At 34.8% G+C, this 18,024-nt stretch overlaps 1 protein-coding gene across 2 annotated transcripts in view; it reads left to right on the top strand.

Moving 5' to 3' along the window:
* The window catches only part of ASCC3 (activating signal cointegrator 1 complex subunit 3), a 276,779-nt gene that overhangs the window by 102,660 nt on the left and 156,095 nt on the right, over positions 1 to 18,024 (top strand). For both annotated transcript variants that reach the window (XM_054820094.1, XM_054820095.1), the window contains exons 12-13: positions 9,516 to 9,692; positions 12,786 to 12,857. In XM_054820094.1, coding sequence (XP_054676069.1) covers positions 9,516 to 9,692; positions 12,786 to 12,857 — 249 coding nt within the window. The remainder of the gene's footprint in view (positions 1 to 9,515; positions 9,693 to 12,785; positions 12,858 to 18,024) is intronic.

The raw sequence follows: 18,024 nt of genomic DNA, 5'->3' as shown, positions 1-18,024 counted from the left end.
ATAGATTTCCTTTTGTGTCTGTCAAGCCTGTGCAGGTAACTTAAGGAATATAAAATCTGAGGCAATTATGTCTCGGGTACTGAATCCTACCCTTAGTGCATTTATTGTAATGTAGCATTATCTTGCTTCAGCACTCATTTTTAAAAAATAGCTCTCTAGGGTGCTTTAATCTTCTAGGATTTCAAGGTTTGTTTTACCTAGCAAGTTGGAGTTTAATTCATCTGGAATTGAAGCGACTCATTTTAACCCTTCCTTAAGTGCAACATTTGGGAAGAAAAACAATACACAAATTTTGAAATTAACTATCTCACCACCTTTCTGAAGACCTTATTTATTCTAAGTTGATAAGAACAGCAGTACTGGAGGCCACTATGAATCTTTACAAGAAGGAAGTTGAAGAGAGGAAAAATTTACAGTATAAAAGTACACAAAAAACCCCACAGTTAAACAGAAAACAAAACTACTTGTAGAAATATTTAGAATTATGCAGTAGAAATTCCAGACAAAAATATTTTGAATTGCAAGGCTCCAGAGAGCTTGGGGACAAAGAAACAGGAGATGTTTTGTACAACTGTTTTACCTTTTTAATATGGAAAAAATAATAAGAGGGTTAGTTTTTAAAATTACACTGAAATGTTATACTACAGCATCTGAGCCTGCAAGCATAGTTCTATGAAGTTTGCAGCATACATCCCTAACTAATTATGAAATTGTGGGAACTTTGATGATTAAAAAAAGATAACATAAATTTTCTGATTTCAGAAGTATTTCACTGGAGTTTAGTGAAAATACTTTTACAGATGTTTTAAGTGTAAAAATATCACATCTAATAATGTTTTAATGGTATTTTGTAAAGAAAAAATATTTAATTCACTTCTTTGGTTCTGTCCCCAGCTCATAGTTCTGTTTTATGCATTTTGATACAAATTCATAAATGTCCCTGGAGGCAGGAACTAAACCCAGGATATACAGCCTATCCCTGGAGATTGTCCTTCTGACTTCAATGATATCTGTATCTAAGCTCCTCTCCAGCCCTTCTGAAAGTAGTTCTAGAACATATTTTTCATTGATATCTGTAGAAACATCATACTCATTCAATGCACACAGGAGGTAAGAATAATTGTTCAGTTCTTAAAAAACAAAGCAAAACAAAAAAAAATTACAACATCAGTTTAAAATATCCTTGTGTCAATTATACCACTGTAGTAATTGCTGAAATCAACTACCTGAATTGTATACTGGTTTAAGACATCAGAAATATTGACTAGTTTTTCCTAGTTTGTAGTGGAAGGAAAGTGATTAGACAATTCAAAGAAAAATCCATTGCAGATTAATAGTCACTAGATCAGACTGGGGACTGTAGTAACCAGGGGCTATGCTGGCAAATATCATTGACATTTTCCCAGTTTCTGTGCTATCCCTTTTGGCCACTGTGGGAGACAGTGTAATGAAGTAGTTGGATTTTGGTCTGACCTGGAACAGTCATTTCTTATATCACTTCTAGGACAGAACTGTGATAAATTTCTTTGAATACTACTTCAGCCTTTTCAATTAATTACCAATAGCTACTCTAATTATGGTGTGTACCTATAGCTTCATCTGGATCGTACTTCACTAGCTTATTAGACAATGGCATTATTCCTGTGCAGGTCAGGATGTATAATGTAGTGCCTTTTACATTTTGCAGGGCTTATTATCCTGTCTTATAGAAAAAGCATCTCTTTGTTAAGGAAGTTTCTTCACCCTAGGTTTCCCACAGCAGAGTTTCAGGCTAAATCCCATGAGATAATTTATTTGGATGGTACAGCACTTGTAACACCTCAAGCTGGGTGCCTCCACAGTGGGACCCTGACCAAAGAAATCCCTGGGCAATTACACCCTTGCAGTCAAAGTCTCTCTCCCTTCATGCGACAGTTGGGACCAATAGTAATATTAGGGTCTGGGGTCTTCCCGTTCTTTGTTGAGTCCTTTCCTCCTTTAGGCAGGCTGTTTCTTTTTTTCATGTCTAAGGTTGCTGCTTCTGCTGAGGGATGTGGCTTCCCTATTTTCTGGCTTGAACCAGCTCTGGGGTCATCTTTTACTTAACTAGGCAAATGTTCAACAAAAGTTCAACATATGTAGGTGAAAGTTCACAGCTTGTGGCCTAAGGTTTTGGCAAATTTAGCCATTTATGCCAAGCTAGTTATGCCACGTCTTTTGCTAAGCTTGACAACTAATGTTTCCCTACATCTCTGGTTTTGCTGGAGTATGTGACAGTTGTATTGGTTAGAAGGTGGAAAATAGAAAAAATGACAGTGGATTTTTTAATAATTTTTTTTTCTTTTTAAGAATTAGTGTTCAACTAGCTACTTGGACCTACAACTGTGCCATAAAAGAATGTTTTGAGATTTGCATTCATATGTACAAATACAGCTATACAAATTCATTCTCAAAACAGGAATATCCTGATGCATTAGTAGGTCTGTCCTAATTTGAACCTCAAAATACTTGCATTATGGTTGTACTTTCCCCCAGATGACACTGAGTCACACCACTTACTATAAGAGTTTAACATGTTCATTTCAATTTAGGGCATTTTTTAGAATAAGTTGTGGGGTTTTTTTAAACCTGGAAGGAGCATATATATTGGAATTGCTGACAGTTTTACTCATAACAGAATGAACAGCATATTCGTGCATGTTTGCATTTTTCAAATTTTAGAGAGTGTTTTTGCAAGTGATTTAAATTGACTTTGCTAAACATTTTGGTGGGAAAATTGCTTTGAGCTCTGTTATATACTGTAGGTATAACATCAAACAACTTCTTTGAATCCAGTTTATAGCTTTGATGTTTAAAGTTTTAGTCTAGAGCACAATGCAGATGTAAAATTGAAATGCTTAAACTTTTTAATCAAAGTTTCCACACTTCTGTAATATCTACTAAGCTTATTAGCTTGAATTGCTTTTAAAGGACACTGAATTATTTTTTTCATAATTATTCAGAGATTTTGACAACTTCCTTGCTGCTTATGGGTATTTTTCCACAAAAAGCATACTGAATATTATACTTCAGTGATATGTGAGTTTTGATACCTTCTCTCAACTATGTGAATGATAAATTAAATAAAAGAAAATCCATAGTAAAAAGATTTCTCAGATTTTGGGGAACTGAAGCTCCCATCTTAGACACACAAACATTGTTCTCATCACAGTCTTATTCTTCAAGTTTCAATTGCTTTATGTTTTTGTATTATATCAACAAAGTTGCTATATAAATAATAGGTGGGACAACACAGCAGGACAAGCAATCCGGGAGGTTCCTACAGTGCATTGATAAGAACTTCCTCCTCCAGTTGACAGAGGACCCAACGAGCAGAGGTGCTTTGCTGTACCTCATACTCACCAACAAGGGAGGGAATTGTTGGGGATGTGAAGATCAAAGGCAGTGTTGGCTACCGTGACCATGAGGTGGTGGAGTTCTCCTTCCCCTGGAAATTCTCATGTTTCCCTTCTGAGCCTTCTTTCCTCATGACACCTTATTTAAGAAACGTTCTCTCTCAACCATCATGTAGCTTTCCTTGCTCTTGATGTATTTTCAATATCTCTAGTTCCTTACTATCTCTTCTACCTGTTTTTTTTTTCTATCCCTTTGTTTCCCTCTTTTTACCTTCTTACTAGAAATTGGAAGCAAACAAGTTCAGAGGTTTCTCATCTAAAGCCAAATGCCTAACTGTTACCAAATAAGGAATTTTTATGTGCTTGGGATCCCATTCTTAATGAAGAAAATTTGAGCAGTTGGGGCGAGGGTGAAAGCAAGGGTGGTAATTAATGACCTAAAAACATCTGATTAGATCTACATATATTGTGTCTAATGGTAGCCCACAGTAATTCCTTTGTGTCTTTAGGGACTAGAATGGCATTGGCATTTCATTTGGTTCTTCATATCTCATCTTGAGTGACTGCTGTTAGTCTTTGATGTTCCTTATATAGGCTAATCAAGTTTGTCAGCATCTTCTATTACAGGATAAACCAAACAAGCTTACTGAAAACTTTACAATATTTTTGCTGTTTCCAACTATAGTGTTGTGGGGTCTTTTTGCTGAACTTTCTTATATTTGCAATTGTATTTTTAAAGTATGTCAACAAAACAGGGTATAGAAATTTTGTGTTAGTTTTGGTTGTGGCATATACAGAGGTACAGTGTTTTCCTCCTGTTGCTCAATTCTATCCTTTTTATACCCCTAAGGAATTACATGTACTTAATTTGCTAACACATCATCTTTGGACCTTGCATTCAGGTGCTTTTTCATTAAGTCCTCAGACAAACCTCTTTATAGTTGCTGCAGGACTCACTTGTTGCTATAAGAATGTTTCCTGAGAATACCGTCTCACTTTGCAGCTGTGGCCTGTTTTAGAATAAGCTAAATTAAAAGAAATTTAGCTTGAATGGTACCATCAACCTAGATTTATCTGTATGGCTGATGAACACATCAGTTATATTAATTCTGCCAATCACCTGTTCTTCTTGTCACCAGTTATTTTTTTTTATTTACTGCATATCATGGATAAAATTATTGAATAGTCAGGCTTAGAAAGCAATTAGAGGCATCCCTTTTTAATTGCTGTTTTTCAATTGTACATTCTCTTTAAAATCTGTCAGTTCATCAGCTTGTGATAAATTCAATATATGTTTGCTTGCTATTCTGTGATGTTATTTTTGAAGAGTATGGTGTGCAGCCGTATGTCTAATGCCTTACATGAGTCTAGATCTATCCTGTATTTTTTCTGGCAACCTTGTAGTTGTGTAAAAATTACTTTTTTAAAACAGCATACTTTTCTTAAAATAAAACCTAATCTCCATTTGTTTGGAAAATATTATGTATCAGATATTTGAATTAGTCTTCAGAGGCTTTTCTATTACTTTGCATGGAAGTGATGTCAAGAAGTCATTCTGCGTGTCATTTTTTATTATTGATATGTGAACATTTTTCCATTTTCATGATATTTCATGGAATTTAAAAGGTAATAGTGATTGTCATATATTTTATGCTCTTTCATAATATGGTAAAGCAGTTAAACTGATTTCTAGAAGGGCTCATATTTCTTTTTGTTTCTTAGTTTGGGAACAAAACCGTAAGCATCGCATGAAAAGGCATTCTGTCATTCAAGAAAAACTGACATGGCACTGTGCAGGGCATAGAAATCTCTTAATAGGTATATTCAAAATGTCATTTCTTAAGGCAAAGTATTGCATACTTAATATTTAGCTGAGGGAAAATAATATGGCTTCGAATAGTGCTTTCTGCATGGTTACATTTTTCAGTACCTCTAGATTTTTAAATATGTTCTAAATGGAGGACTGAGATCACAGTATTTTCAGGGTTCATTGGAAGCAGAGTAAAACTCATTTATAAATTTACTTAACTAGATGGTTGCCTAGTAACAAATGCATTCTGTGCAGAATGTTTGAGTTGTAGATAACGTCCTATGTAGAATCTTCAAAACACTATTAGTAATTGCCTTTTTACTATGTTCTTTCAATTTTGCAGTTTTACTGCTTTTTCCATTTTTATTTGCAAAACTGGGAAATTACCACCTATGTGGACTGATTGACAACTTCTTAATTCTTTCATTAGACAGTAAACAAGATATCAATAAACAAGTAAACACTAGTGAAACATTCTACCAAACTTTCTTCTTAGTCATTTTGAAACACCTTTAATCCTTTCTTCCTTTTTTTTTAATGTTCTAAGAAATCCTCAGGTTTTTTTCCCCCCTTTTCTCCTTTTTTTTTTTTTTTTTTTTGATAATGGGAAAAGCATAGATCTTGTGAGAGGCTGAGACTTAGAGCCATTCTGTGGTAAGGGTGGTATCTAACTAATAACTAATGAGAATCCCGGTACACAGTACTTCATTCTTACCACTGTTGAGCAGGGAACTCAGGAACCTAAGTTAAGAATTCCATCTTCTTGCACATCTAGACTAAAAACTAAGAAACGCTTGTGTCTAATTTTCTGTTTATCTTTAGTGTAGATCTGAAGGGCATACAGACTGACTGTAGAGGGTGTGTTGAAGTGATCCTGGGTCATCTGAATATTAGATTAATTTCTAAACAGTGGACAGTTCTTCAAAGATTAGAATATGTAAACTTGTTTGCTTCACTTAATTCTGTGCTCAGGTTGAACAATCAGGGATATGCTTTCCAACTTGATTGTAATTCATTCTGTGAATGTGGTATTTTAATACATGGAAATGGGAAGTCTGCCAAGATCGCAAAGTTCAGGAAGAACTTTAAAAGTCAGATAAAAGAGTATCTCTCTGCATACTCTTTATGCTCTCAAGTTGCAGCAGTAATATAATGAGATGATATGCAAATCTTAAAAACTATTAGGAAGAAAATGATCCTTCTGTGATCAATTTACAATCCAGAGGCACTTCGCATACCTGATTCTTTATCATTTACAGTGTAAATGCAGATGATGCTTGAGTGGTTCTGGATAGCTATCATCTGTTTATTTTTTCTGTATACGTGGAATTTTATGGTGTGATAACTGTGTTCTGTGAATGTGTATGGTGAACATGCTGTCAATTCTCCACATGCCATCGTGAATGCTTCTGAAGTAGATATACTAATTAGAGATGTCAATTAAATATAGTTATGGCAATTTTATTTCTTACTTCCACTGTAACATCAAATCAATAAAATATAGTAAAGCTTTTTAAGAACATGATGTGCAAATACTGTGACAGTTCAGTTTTCCAAAGAAAGCCTTGTAAGTTCCAAATGTTGCTTATACTTTTACTGAGATAACTAAACACATATGAAGATTAAAATGTTTGAGATTGAGTGCCAATAGTGAAGTGCTGCATACTACCAGCCAGTGATAGGGAATGTAAACAGAAAACTTTGTCATCCAAAATGTCTTTTCAGTAATTTTTTCTGCAATCTCAGGAAAAGACTATGTGGTCATAGTGTCTTGTATATGAAGGTATAATCTCTAATTTGGACTTCTAGGACCAAATAATAAGTGATCCAGCACATGAAAAATATTAATGTTTGACTGAACTGTATTTACAAAGGGCATCGGCACACTTTCAAGACTTACTTTTCTTTAGAAGTGTCTGAGAGCAAAACATATTAACGCTTGCTCTTCAAGGGAAGGTCAGAAAAGTAGTTGAAAAATGTATGCAGAGAACTCTGTTCTAAAAATGTGTTAGAATTCTAAAAGCCATTATGAAAAATAAAGTCTCTGCAGTGCTTGGATAGATGAATAATAGATAAATAATTGAAACTGAATTGTAATCACAGAGAAAATGCAAAAATAAATCATGTGTTATGGTTGCCTATGCAGGTAATTTTGTTTTTCTAACTTGTAAGTTTAGCACAGTTTTAGTCACTGCTGTTTGTATATTGCCATGTAAAATTAAAAGAATAAACAAAACTAATTCTGTATATGTATGTGATGATGTGCAGACATATGGGGTTTAGTTTACAGTTTGAATTTGATATGAGCATAAAATAATTGGGACAATTGTTAGGATACATTTTGTATTTTAGGATAAAGATTATTTTTAATATATATTAATTATTGATATTTTGTGTTCCTAAGTGGATATAAAAATAGATGGTAAAAAATAAAGATTTTTTGTTTGGATGGCCTTGAAAGAAGTTAAAGAAATTGATGGAATGATTTAGAGTCTTAATAGTCTTTAATTATGAAGACTAACAAAATGTTGCTATAGAGCAAAAGACATTATTGCCTGATTTCTTAAAGCACTCTGACTTGATTTTTGTGGCTTGATATAAATAGAAAACCAGTTGTCCAAAGAATTTGTAAATTTTAGATTTATAAATTGAAAAAAATTATGTAGGCACTATATACACATGCACAAATGTATGTAAAGTATAATATAAAATATGCAAAAAAATATTTTGTTTAAAAATGTGCTATGCAATTAGTAATTTTAATTACTTGCTTGTGTTAACTCTCTGCTGCGGTTTTCCTGTGGAGTTGTAATTCGGGGGTTTCAATCAGCTCCTTAACTCCAGGGCCAACAGTGACGTTAAATGGCTTCTTTTTACAAAGGTTTTGAAAGTGGCAAGTCTCGGTAAACTGTAACTCGTCTCGAGGCATTGTTTATATTTTGAAAGAAAACTCTGAACAAACAGCTTACAGTTAATTGCTGTAAAAATTCATACTTCCATGGTTATTAAGCAGAGTTCTTAATTGTTTAAATACTTGAAATGCTTTCCTACCTTCAGATGGAACTGAGCACATTTTCAAAGTTGTGCTTTCAGGCTCCTAGGAGATTTGAAAAAATTTGCTATTGAATTTAGCAAAATCAAATAATGTTTACCAGATTGGAGCTTAGTTACACTTTCAGATTCTTGTTCTTATTATCAGGTGATTGTGAACAAAGTACAGGATAAATACATCAGCAAGTTTTAAAAAAAAAAAAAGTGTATAAGCATGAAGTAAATTAAACTTTTTTTTTTACCGGGTGCTGGTGCCCAGGCGCTGGCAGCAGCGGGGGCTGCAGGGGCCTCTGTGAGGAGAGACTGGGGCTGCCTCGTGCCAGACACAGCCAGTTTCAGCCGGCTCCAGCCCGCCCACCGCGGAGGTGGCTCAGCCCCACAGCCACCATGGCGACGTCTCTGTAAAAGCATATTTAAGAAAGGGTAAAACCACTGTGCAGCAGTTGAGAGATCTTTAAGGTCCCTTCCAACCCAAACCATTCTATGATTCTATGAAGTGTTTAAGATAGGAGTGAGGAAAAACATGTGAGAAACAGCCTTGCAGACATCAAGGTCAGTGCAGGAGGTGGTGCTTCAGGGGACCGAGCCAAAACCAAACCAAAACAAAACAAAAAAAAAACAAAAAAAACACTTCCCCCTCCCCCCGCAAAAAAAAACCACCCTCAAACACCTCAAAACTGTGTGGTTGAGGTTGACTATAGCCCTTAGGTCACCACATAATCCAACTGCAAAAATATATAATGCAAACATTTGAGCCATTAAAAAAAAAAAAAAAAAAAGATAGAAAAAGATGGCTGTTACAGAGAACCAGAATAGATTGTCTAAGAGCGTTGTGGAAAGGTCTAAGCAAAAGCTAAGACTGACCAATGACACGAATTACATTCTTTTCGGAATTGTGGTGTGATTTGGACTAAGGAAGAAATGATACCAAATTATCTGTCCTAGTTTTGCCTATAAATTGGATTATCCCTTCTTAACAAAGCCCGTTTTACTGCTATTGTTCCTCCATGTCAGTTAATGACTGCTAACCTTTTGGAGGGCAAAGGTACAATAAAATAGAAAGATGAATAAGCGAGATTTGATGGAATTGCAGAGTGCTCTGGTTTCTTCAATACAGGATCATCACTAACTCACATCTATTGTTCACCTTTCGTAGAAAGTATTAACTGCTTCTTTCACATTACTGTTTTATAAGGGATGTTTTAAAACTCTGTGCTTGATTTCTTGGCATGTAACAAGATCGTTGCAGGATCATTTACCGGTTTTTTGTTTTTTAATAGGTTGAATCTACACAAAGTATGATTAGGATTTTGGGCCTTTCAGCTACATTACCCAATTATCTTGATGTTGCTACATTTCTACACGTCAATCCCTGCATTGGACTCTTCTACTTTGATGGCCGTTTCCGACCTGTACCACTGGGGCAAACCTTTATAGGAATTAAGACAACCAATAAGGTAAACAATCATGAATGCCAAAGAAAGGGCTGCTCTGTGTTTTGATCATGCTTCACGTATGTATGTGTAGGAGGTACTGGTTTATTATGCTACAGGTGTTTCGTGGAGCATATTTTATTCTGTATAAAGAGATATATAATTGAAGGGTGCTTTAAGAATCATATTTCTTCAGTTTACAATACTTGTAAATAGGCATTGCTGTAAATGGATACAATGGTATCTAGCTTTGCCTTGCCCCTGCTTTGCTGCGAAGTTTTTCTTGATGAAGGAGAAATCATCACCCTCAACCGCAGAGTCACTGTAGCAGCTGATTCTTCTGCCTTTCTCATTTCAATTTTCCATTTTGCTAGAAGCAGTGATGCCTCTTGTTTGACTGTAAGGATGCATGAGGAATGTTATAAGAAAAATATTCATTTATGAAATCTGGAGAGATATATATTAACATGACATGCATTAATACTAGTTGGGTATAAGTTATTGATGAAAACCTTAGTATGCTAAGCCATTAACTATCATATGTGCACATTTGATAGAAAATTATTAACGTAGTCCCTAAATAAGCTTCTTAATTCCTTGTGCTCTTGCTCATTTTGGGAAGCATTAAGGCAATGGTCAGGTATAATATTCTTATTAAAAAATCGTAAGTGCAGTGCCACTTGACATGTCAGTTATAATTCTTCAGCAATTAACACAAACACTTTTCCCTAAGATTTCCCATGCATCTCACTAGCTGATAATTAAAGTTTATATAGCTTAACTTTTAGAAAATCTCATTCTGCTATGATTTAATTTAATAGAAATCAAAACATTTTCAATTAAAAGTTAATCTCATAGCTTAATCAATAATAGCTGCTCTTTTTTTTTTTTTAAATGGACATTGCTTTTCTTAACAGGTTATTTAAGTAGTTCATTCCATCTGCAGTGCAGGAAAGAAACTTATTTTACAACTGTAGGGAGCCATTTCAAGTCTATACACACAAGAATAGTTTACCATATGGTGCTTACCGTGATTTGCATATTTTAACCTTCATTAATTGTTTCAAGTACCTTCACTGTTATTTGCTGTTGCTTTTCTTTAATCTTTTCCTGATACTTGATTTGAATATTTAGTTTATTTCCACTGTATAGTAAGAAAAAAGGAAAGGCTCCATTTCTTCATACTCACTTTAGAATGCATTTGTGATTTAAAAATCAAAGATATATACAAATAATGCTATATAAATTGAAATTATTATAAAAACCACTAAGTTTTCTAAAAAAAAAACCCTGAGGAGATGAAGAAATATTAGGAGGTAGCAGTTAGTCTGAAATGTGAGTACCTGGCAGATTGTTTTGGAAATACTACACCCAGTATTTCTTTTTGATTTTCAGAAGAAAGTCATTACAGATTTCAGAGTAAAATACATTCTGCAATCAAGATAATACACTTTATAGCAAACAAAATGTAAAATTATTAAGCCTCTTTGAAAAAGGATTCTATTCAGGATAATACTAATACTAAAGCTGCCAAATTATTGCCAATATCAATATCTTTCTGGTCTATATGAGAGGAGGAAAGCAATGTACGAACCCACAGAATCAAAAGCAGTTCTTGCAGAATATCAGCAAGGGCAATCAATGCTATGTCTTGATCCACACTGATGAGTTGCAAGGAGATAGAAGGCTGTTAGTTACTTTAGGTAGATGCTTTGCCACAGCTTTCTGGCATCCTTCGTCCAAAAAAACCTCCCAAAAAAGTTGGAGCTGATCGGTGATTTGCAGAATCACATGCAGACTGTAGGCAAGCTTTCAAAGGCAAGGACAGCATAGTGTATTTATTATGCAGAGAAGTTAGCCAGGAAAGCTCTTAAAAGTCTGTACGTTGAAACTCTTAGAGCATATGGGACCAAGACTAAAGTTTGGTTTCTTCAGTCAGAGGTCTGTTAATTCAGATATTTTTCTTTAGTGTCAGTTATTTTTCTTTTGCATGTTTATGTTTTCCTCTTTAGGTATAAAGGCAAAGAATACATAAAGTTATGTTCGTATGTGTGTGTGTGTATATATATCTGTCCACATGTGTATTTATGCATTGTCCATGTATGTTTCTCCTTGATGATTTGTAGAATGCTAACCTCTCATTTTCAGAATAATTAGACTGGCTACTCGTCTCTTGCACACATGCCCATATTGTCTCATCTTTTTATTACTATACTTGCATGATTCCAAATATGAATGTTCTCTTCTTCCCCTAAAGCTTTTTTAAAGCTGTGTTTTTCAACTTTTGGGTATTCTAGATAACTACAAGTACTGGATTTCCATTTTTGAATTTTTACATGCTTTGCTCTTGTAAAACATTTCTTTGTGCCCAAAAAAGTTGTTTATAAAACATGAATGCACAAACAAAGAATGGAATGACTGCTCCGACTTTGAACTTCATTTATTTATTTTGATTTGTCACAACCTTAATACTGAGGTGCATTCAAGTAGATACATGCTATTGTGGTGCATTAAAGAAATAGAAAAAAAATCTTTACAGTAGCTTGAGTACTTTTAATTTCAAATGAACTCTTTATTTTGGAACCTTCCTGAAACATTTTATTTATCCATATTTGGAAACTCTGTACACCATACTTCCGCTGTTCCCCATGTATGACCCAACTATGAAGAAATTTCTGTGCTCTGTGGCAAAGAAGCTGACAATCAGTAATTTCCTGGGTATCTGCAATGTAAAAACATATTTTATTTTACCAAATGGAAGGACTTAATGTTAGGTAAGATGATTTATTAAATGGATATTTCATCAATATCCTGTAGAAGTAAGATTCCTTAATATGAAACAGATAAAGAATAGGACTGGGTTACATCTCTTTGGTCATTAACAAAACCAACAAAATCACGTAATAAATTTTCTATCCTGTGCCCTGTACAAAAGATTCTATTTCTGAATTTAAGAATACCAAAATGATATTGTTAGGAATGGGAATCAGTATATTCTAAATTTAATTGCATAATGACATTTTTCTTTCATGGATCACTGTCAATTGCTTGATAGGTAACAGAAAATACATAAAGATAGAAATGCATTTAACATGAAGTATGATGTTTGTTTTTCAGGTGCAACAGCTGAATCATATGGATGATGTATGTTATGAAAATGTGCTGAAGCAAATAATGGCTGGACACCAGGTATTTATTTTTTGCTTTGTACTCAGAATGTTTATAAATAAATTAGTTTTGATCATCATAATAATGTATTAAGAAATTATTTTTTTATTTTTATTTTGAGATGTCACTTCAGAGGTCATCTCTAATCTTGAAAAAACTATAGAAACAGCATGTAAGAAAATCTAAACAGGCTAAATAATGTTAGCTTCTAGCTAAGGTGAAAATTCCTGGTACTTTATATATCCCTTAAAGTAATTAATGTATATTTATGTCACTTTTTTAAAATGACAAGGCAAAGTAGGTCAGTGCTTTAGAGACCTTACGCTTAGGTAAATTTAATGATTAAAGAAAAAAAAAAAGAAAAAATACAGCATTTAGTTATTAGTCTTAGCCTTTCCCATATCTTTCAAATTTTAGTGTCTCCGCGTAGAGATGAGGGATGAGAATTATGCAGTGTTCAAGACACGGTGCACAAGTGCTCAGCATCTGTCATTTGAAATATCTTGGGGTTTGTGTTTTGTTTTCTTTTTAAAGGAAGTAATCCTTCATTTTGCTTTACAATAGAGGTTTCTGCAGTGAATTTTCAAGTCTGATATTGCCCTCCGCTAAGATGTGGGCTTAACTTACTTGCCTGAATAATTTGTCATTCTGTTATTATTGTGCTCCTGAATCACCCACACACAATGCCTCATTTTTGTTAGAACTTTGCACATACAGCAGTGTGAGCAGTAATAGTTGTAGCAGGGATGGCACCTGTTTGAAGCAGGAACAAATGCTAGTGCACTATGAAGCTTGAAGAGGCTTTTCACTAAGTAACCTATATATAAAAGAGGGAAACTCTTTCCTACACAGTCACACTGAGAATTGAACGTTTTCCCTTTTTCACATAAAATTCAGATGGTGGTGTTTTTTGAAAGATGAACAGTTGGTTTATGACTTGGGGGGAAAAAAAATACTTCAGCAACAGCTTCTTAGTCCTCCTGCTCCCCCTGCTTTAATGCTGTCATACTTTAACCCCAGCCAGTAACTAAGCACCACGCAGTCCCTCCACCTCCCTCCCTTTCCCCCCAGGATGGGGAGGAGAATGGGAAAAAACCTCGTGGGTATAGATAAAGACAGTTTAATAGGATAACAAAGGAAGAGAATAACAATAATAATAGTAATAATAGTAATAACGATAAAACAAGTGATGCACAAATCCAATTGTTCACCGCATACAAAAGAAAAAGAAAAAAAGAAAACAATCAGATGCCCAATCTGTTTCTGAGCAGCAATCCCACCTCACATCTAGGTTCCCCAGTTCTATCCAGAGCATGACGTTCTACGGTAGGGAATATCCCTTTGGCCAGGCTGGGTAAGCTGTCCTGGCTGTACTCTCACAGCTTCTTGTGCACCTGGCAGGGCCTGAGAAGCTGAAAAGTCCTTGACTTGGTGTAGACACTACAACTAGCTAGCAACGACTAAAACCACTAGTGCGTTGTCAACATTATTCTCATACTAAATCCAAAACACAGCACTATACCAGCTATTAGAAAGAAAATTAACTCTATCTCAGCCAAAACCAGGACAAACTTACCTTCTCTTGTTGATACCAGTTACTGTTGTTACATTCAGAAAACTTGCATGAAGATTACCTGTGGAAATGCTGATATTTTCTTGAGTGAAGATTGTTAACAAAATTTGTTGGCAGTACCAAGGGAACTTTATTTTCTCCTCATTGTCAATTATGCACATACCTAACCAAATTCCTAACACTTAGGTACATTTAGTTGCTTATCTTTCAATTCTTGTTATGTTTTAGTGTATTTTCACTTGCTACAGATAAATCTACAATTAGCAGATTCTTGAAATCAGTAGGTCTAAATGAGTAACATATCTTGGATTCCCGTCAGGAAGTTGCATCCTGTTCCAGTGTGTTTGTTACACCTTTCTTCCTCTCTCTTTTCTTCACACTGAGGAAAAAACTGTCGACAAACATATATAATATTATTTGAAAAATTCAAGTACAATAAGTTGTTTAATTCTACCAGGAGATGTTTTTGTAGCTTTCCTTGGGAATAGTTTTAGTTCCTGTACTAGCAGCTGAATGCATGAGTGTTTTAAGGCATGAGCTACAGCTGAAAGAGGTCAAGTGAAAAACTATGTAGTCTACTTAATTTTGCAGTTTCAGCAGCTGACACAATTGCTGATCTCAGTTTCTGAAAATTATATGTCAAACCAATAACCAAATAAGGAATGTATTTTCAGACAAAGCAGAAATGTGGTTTCCCTTGCTATATAAATGTTGATTTAGTTTCAGAACCCTTTGGTTAATTTGATTCAATTGATTGTAAATGTTAAGAATTTTCTTTGTTTGAAAATGTTCGTTCTGCTGTGATGCAGAACCCTCTTAAATACAGTCTAAATACCAACTAGTTACACTGGACTTCTCTTCAGAGTATTTAAAACATGGTCTTGATTATTATTGGTCTTGATAGTTATGAAACTAACATTCATATCCTGAAATGAATCATATACAAACACTGGTATACAATCTTTGACAATGAAGAATCAAGCATATCAGCTCATTGTATAATACAGTTAATTATAGTATGTAGTATTGTACCGCATATTAGGGATTTTTTCTTTTACTGAGTATGCTATGATAAATGATCTAATTATTAAACCGACTGCAGATGTTAAAAAAAAGGGGGGAGGAGGGGGGAAGGTCACATAGGTATATCTACATTGAAATGCCTCCTCAGTAGTGGAAGATGAATATTAGGAGCAAATATAGTTAATATTACTCTAGGAAGGTTTTCTTTAGTGTCTTTTCACAATTTTGACAATAGCCTTTGATCTTCTAAAGTTATCACCTTCTGCCGATTGTCTTAGTTTTTAGAAGTCCATTACCTGGTGTCCGTGTTCACCATAGTCTGTCACCGTCTGTTACCTTTCTTAGCTTGTATCCTTGAAATTTTTGTTTATTCACATTCTATGTGTTTAAAGTTTTTTTGCTTTTTAACAAAGCTGTGGTTATTTCTAATTATACTTCTTAGAAAGATGTATTCATACCTTCCCCCCCCCCATACTGTAGAAAAAATTTCCACAGCAGTTGTATATCTGTATGGAATTCAGGAAGTGGTTGGAATTTTATAACTATTCAGGCAGTAGTGTGTGACAGATACAGATCTCATTAGCAGTGCTCCAGAGAGCCAAAAACATACCTGTTCTGTTTTATACTGAAGCGCAAGAAAGAAGTACCAGAATCAGAGAAAAATACTTCCCCTCTTCTAAAGTTCTGTGAGTTAATGTGCACCTTCCTGTGGCCATCAGACTTTCACAGTGTTGTCTTTTTTAAGATTATTTACCAGAGTCTTTGGAATGTCTCAATAAATTAAATTCAATGTTGTTTCTTTATCTACGGTTCTGTTAACTCATTTTCAAAGAATTCTAGCATGCCAGAACTGAATAATTTACTCTCATGGAAGCCATGCTGATGTGTTCCTGTCATATTATAGGTTACAGTGTGATGCTTGACTGAAGTTACATGTTCATGTGTTTTAATAGATGTATGTGTGTTTTCATTTTTTAAGACTAAGGCTGGTAGGAGGTAGTTGCATTCTACAGGCATGTGTTTTGACAGATGGAGAGAAGCTTTTTATGTTGATTTTTCAACAGTCATCCTCTGCAAGACTTCAAGATCTTCCTGGCTACTGGGAAATTAAGAGTTGGTGATTCAGCCTTTAATTTTGATCCATCTGCTCAAACTAATGAGATATCTCATTTGTAGGCTTCACTTTGAATTACCAAATGCAGCTGAAACTATAACATTTGTCTTATAGCACAATTCTCCTCTTTAACTTGAGGAAAGATATGATAGATGGCTTGCCCTACTGAGTTTTCTAGGGTTTTTGTTATAGAAACTTTTTATCGTGACTGAGGAAGTGAGATCAGAAAATGTCCCAAAGGTTTCCAGGTGCTTTTTAAGTCAGTGTGCTCTTTTTGTAGGATTACTAACAATGTAGATCGTCGTTACGAGGTTCCTCTGTCAGATCGTACCTCTTAAGACTGCTTTAAGTGAGAAGCTCTTGTGCTGTTAAGTCTGCTTTCCTGGGACTGTCCTTCTGTGCTCGATACTAGCTGGTGAATATTTTTTTTCATGTCATACTTTTAATTTACTATGTTTTTTATATTATCTGAAAAGATGTTAGATCCTCTTGGACTGATTTGCGCTTTTGGAGTTTTATTTCTACCTCTTAATAAACTGAACATTCTTTAACAAAGAAAAAAAAAACGACTGAAATTACACACTATTCATCAGAGAATATGACTCCATGCTCAGTTGCAGGTAGAGTATTTTTGCCAGCATTTATCTTCTGGAATACTGTTCCCTTGAAGACTGGGTGAAGGATCAGTCACAGAAAATTATCATTCCCTCAAAGTGATTACAGCTGTCTCTTGTCAGGCAGTCACCAGTAGTGGGCCACGTGCATTAACAGCACTAATTCAGCTACAGAGCTGAAAAAAACTTGTTCACATTTTACAGCCCTGTGAGAAGGACATCTAATGGCGACAAGTTCTGGGGAGTGGGCAGCACCTTTCTGAGGCAGCCTGTAGACAACCTCACAAGATCAGCAAAGGCAGTGACTGAAGACCATACATGTCAACATCATTTCTATAATAAATTGAAACATTGCATTACTAGCTAGTTTAGGACAATACATATCATACTGTTTTTACCTTCACAGTGTATGAGGGGGAAAATACTTTGTCATGTTATGCTTTGAGAAACACCCTAGTATTTTTAGGAGTTTTGAGAAATGACAATATGTGTAAGGGTGGGGTTTTTTTCCTCTGAAACATATCATATGTACATTTTAACTTTACATTAAATTCCTTTATCTAAAAAATATGCAGCTGTTGCTCTTTGACAAGGTTCAGTTGCTTAAGTTAGTATCCTAGAGAATTAACTCTTTCTGACTCTGACCATTGCTGTTGTTATATAGGTTCACATCCATTATACCTCCTGCTGTTGCTGATCTTTTGCTGTTTAACCCCACTGCCTTGGTTACCAAGAGATCACGTGTTTCTCTCGTTGTCCCCGTCACCTCTTAAATACTTTTGCTGCTATAAATTTGTCAGAACCTTACTGTTTGCCTTTTTTTTTTTTTTTTGGTGGTCTGAACGTTCTCTCTGGGTCAAAACC

Source organism: Grus americana, chromosome 3 (genome assembly GCF_028858705.1).
Source record: "Grus americana isolate bGruAme1 chromosome 3, bGruAme1.mat, whole genome shotgun sequence".
NCBI lineage: Eukaryota > Metazoa > Chordata > Aves > Gruiformes > Gruidae > Grus > Grus americana.
This window is presented reverse-complemented; position numbering and strand designations above follow the sequence as displayed.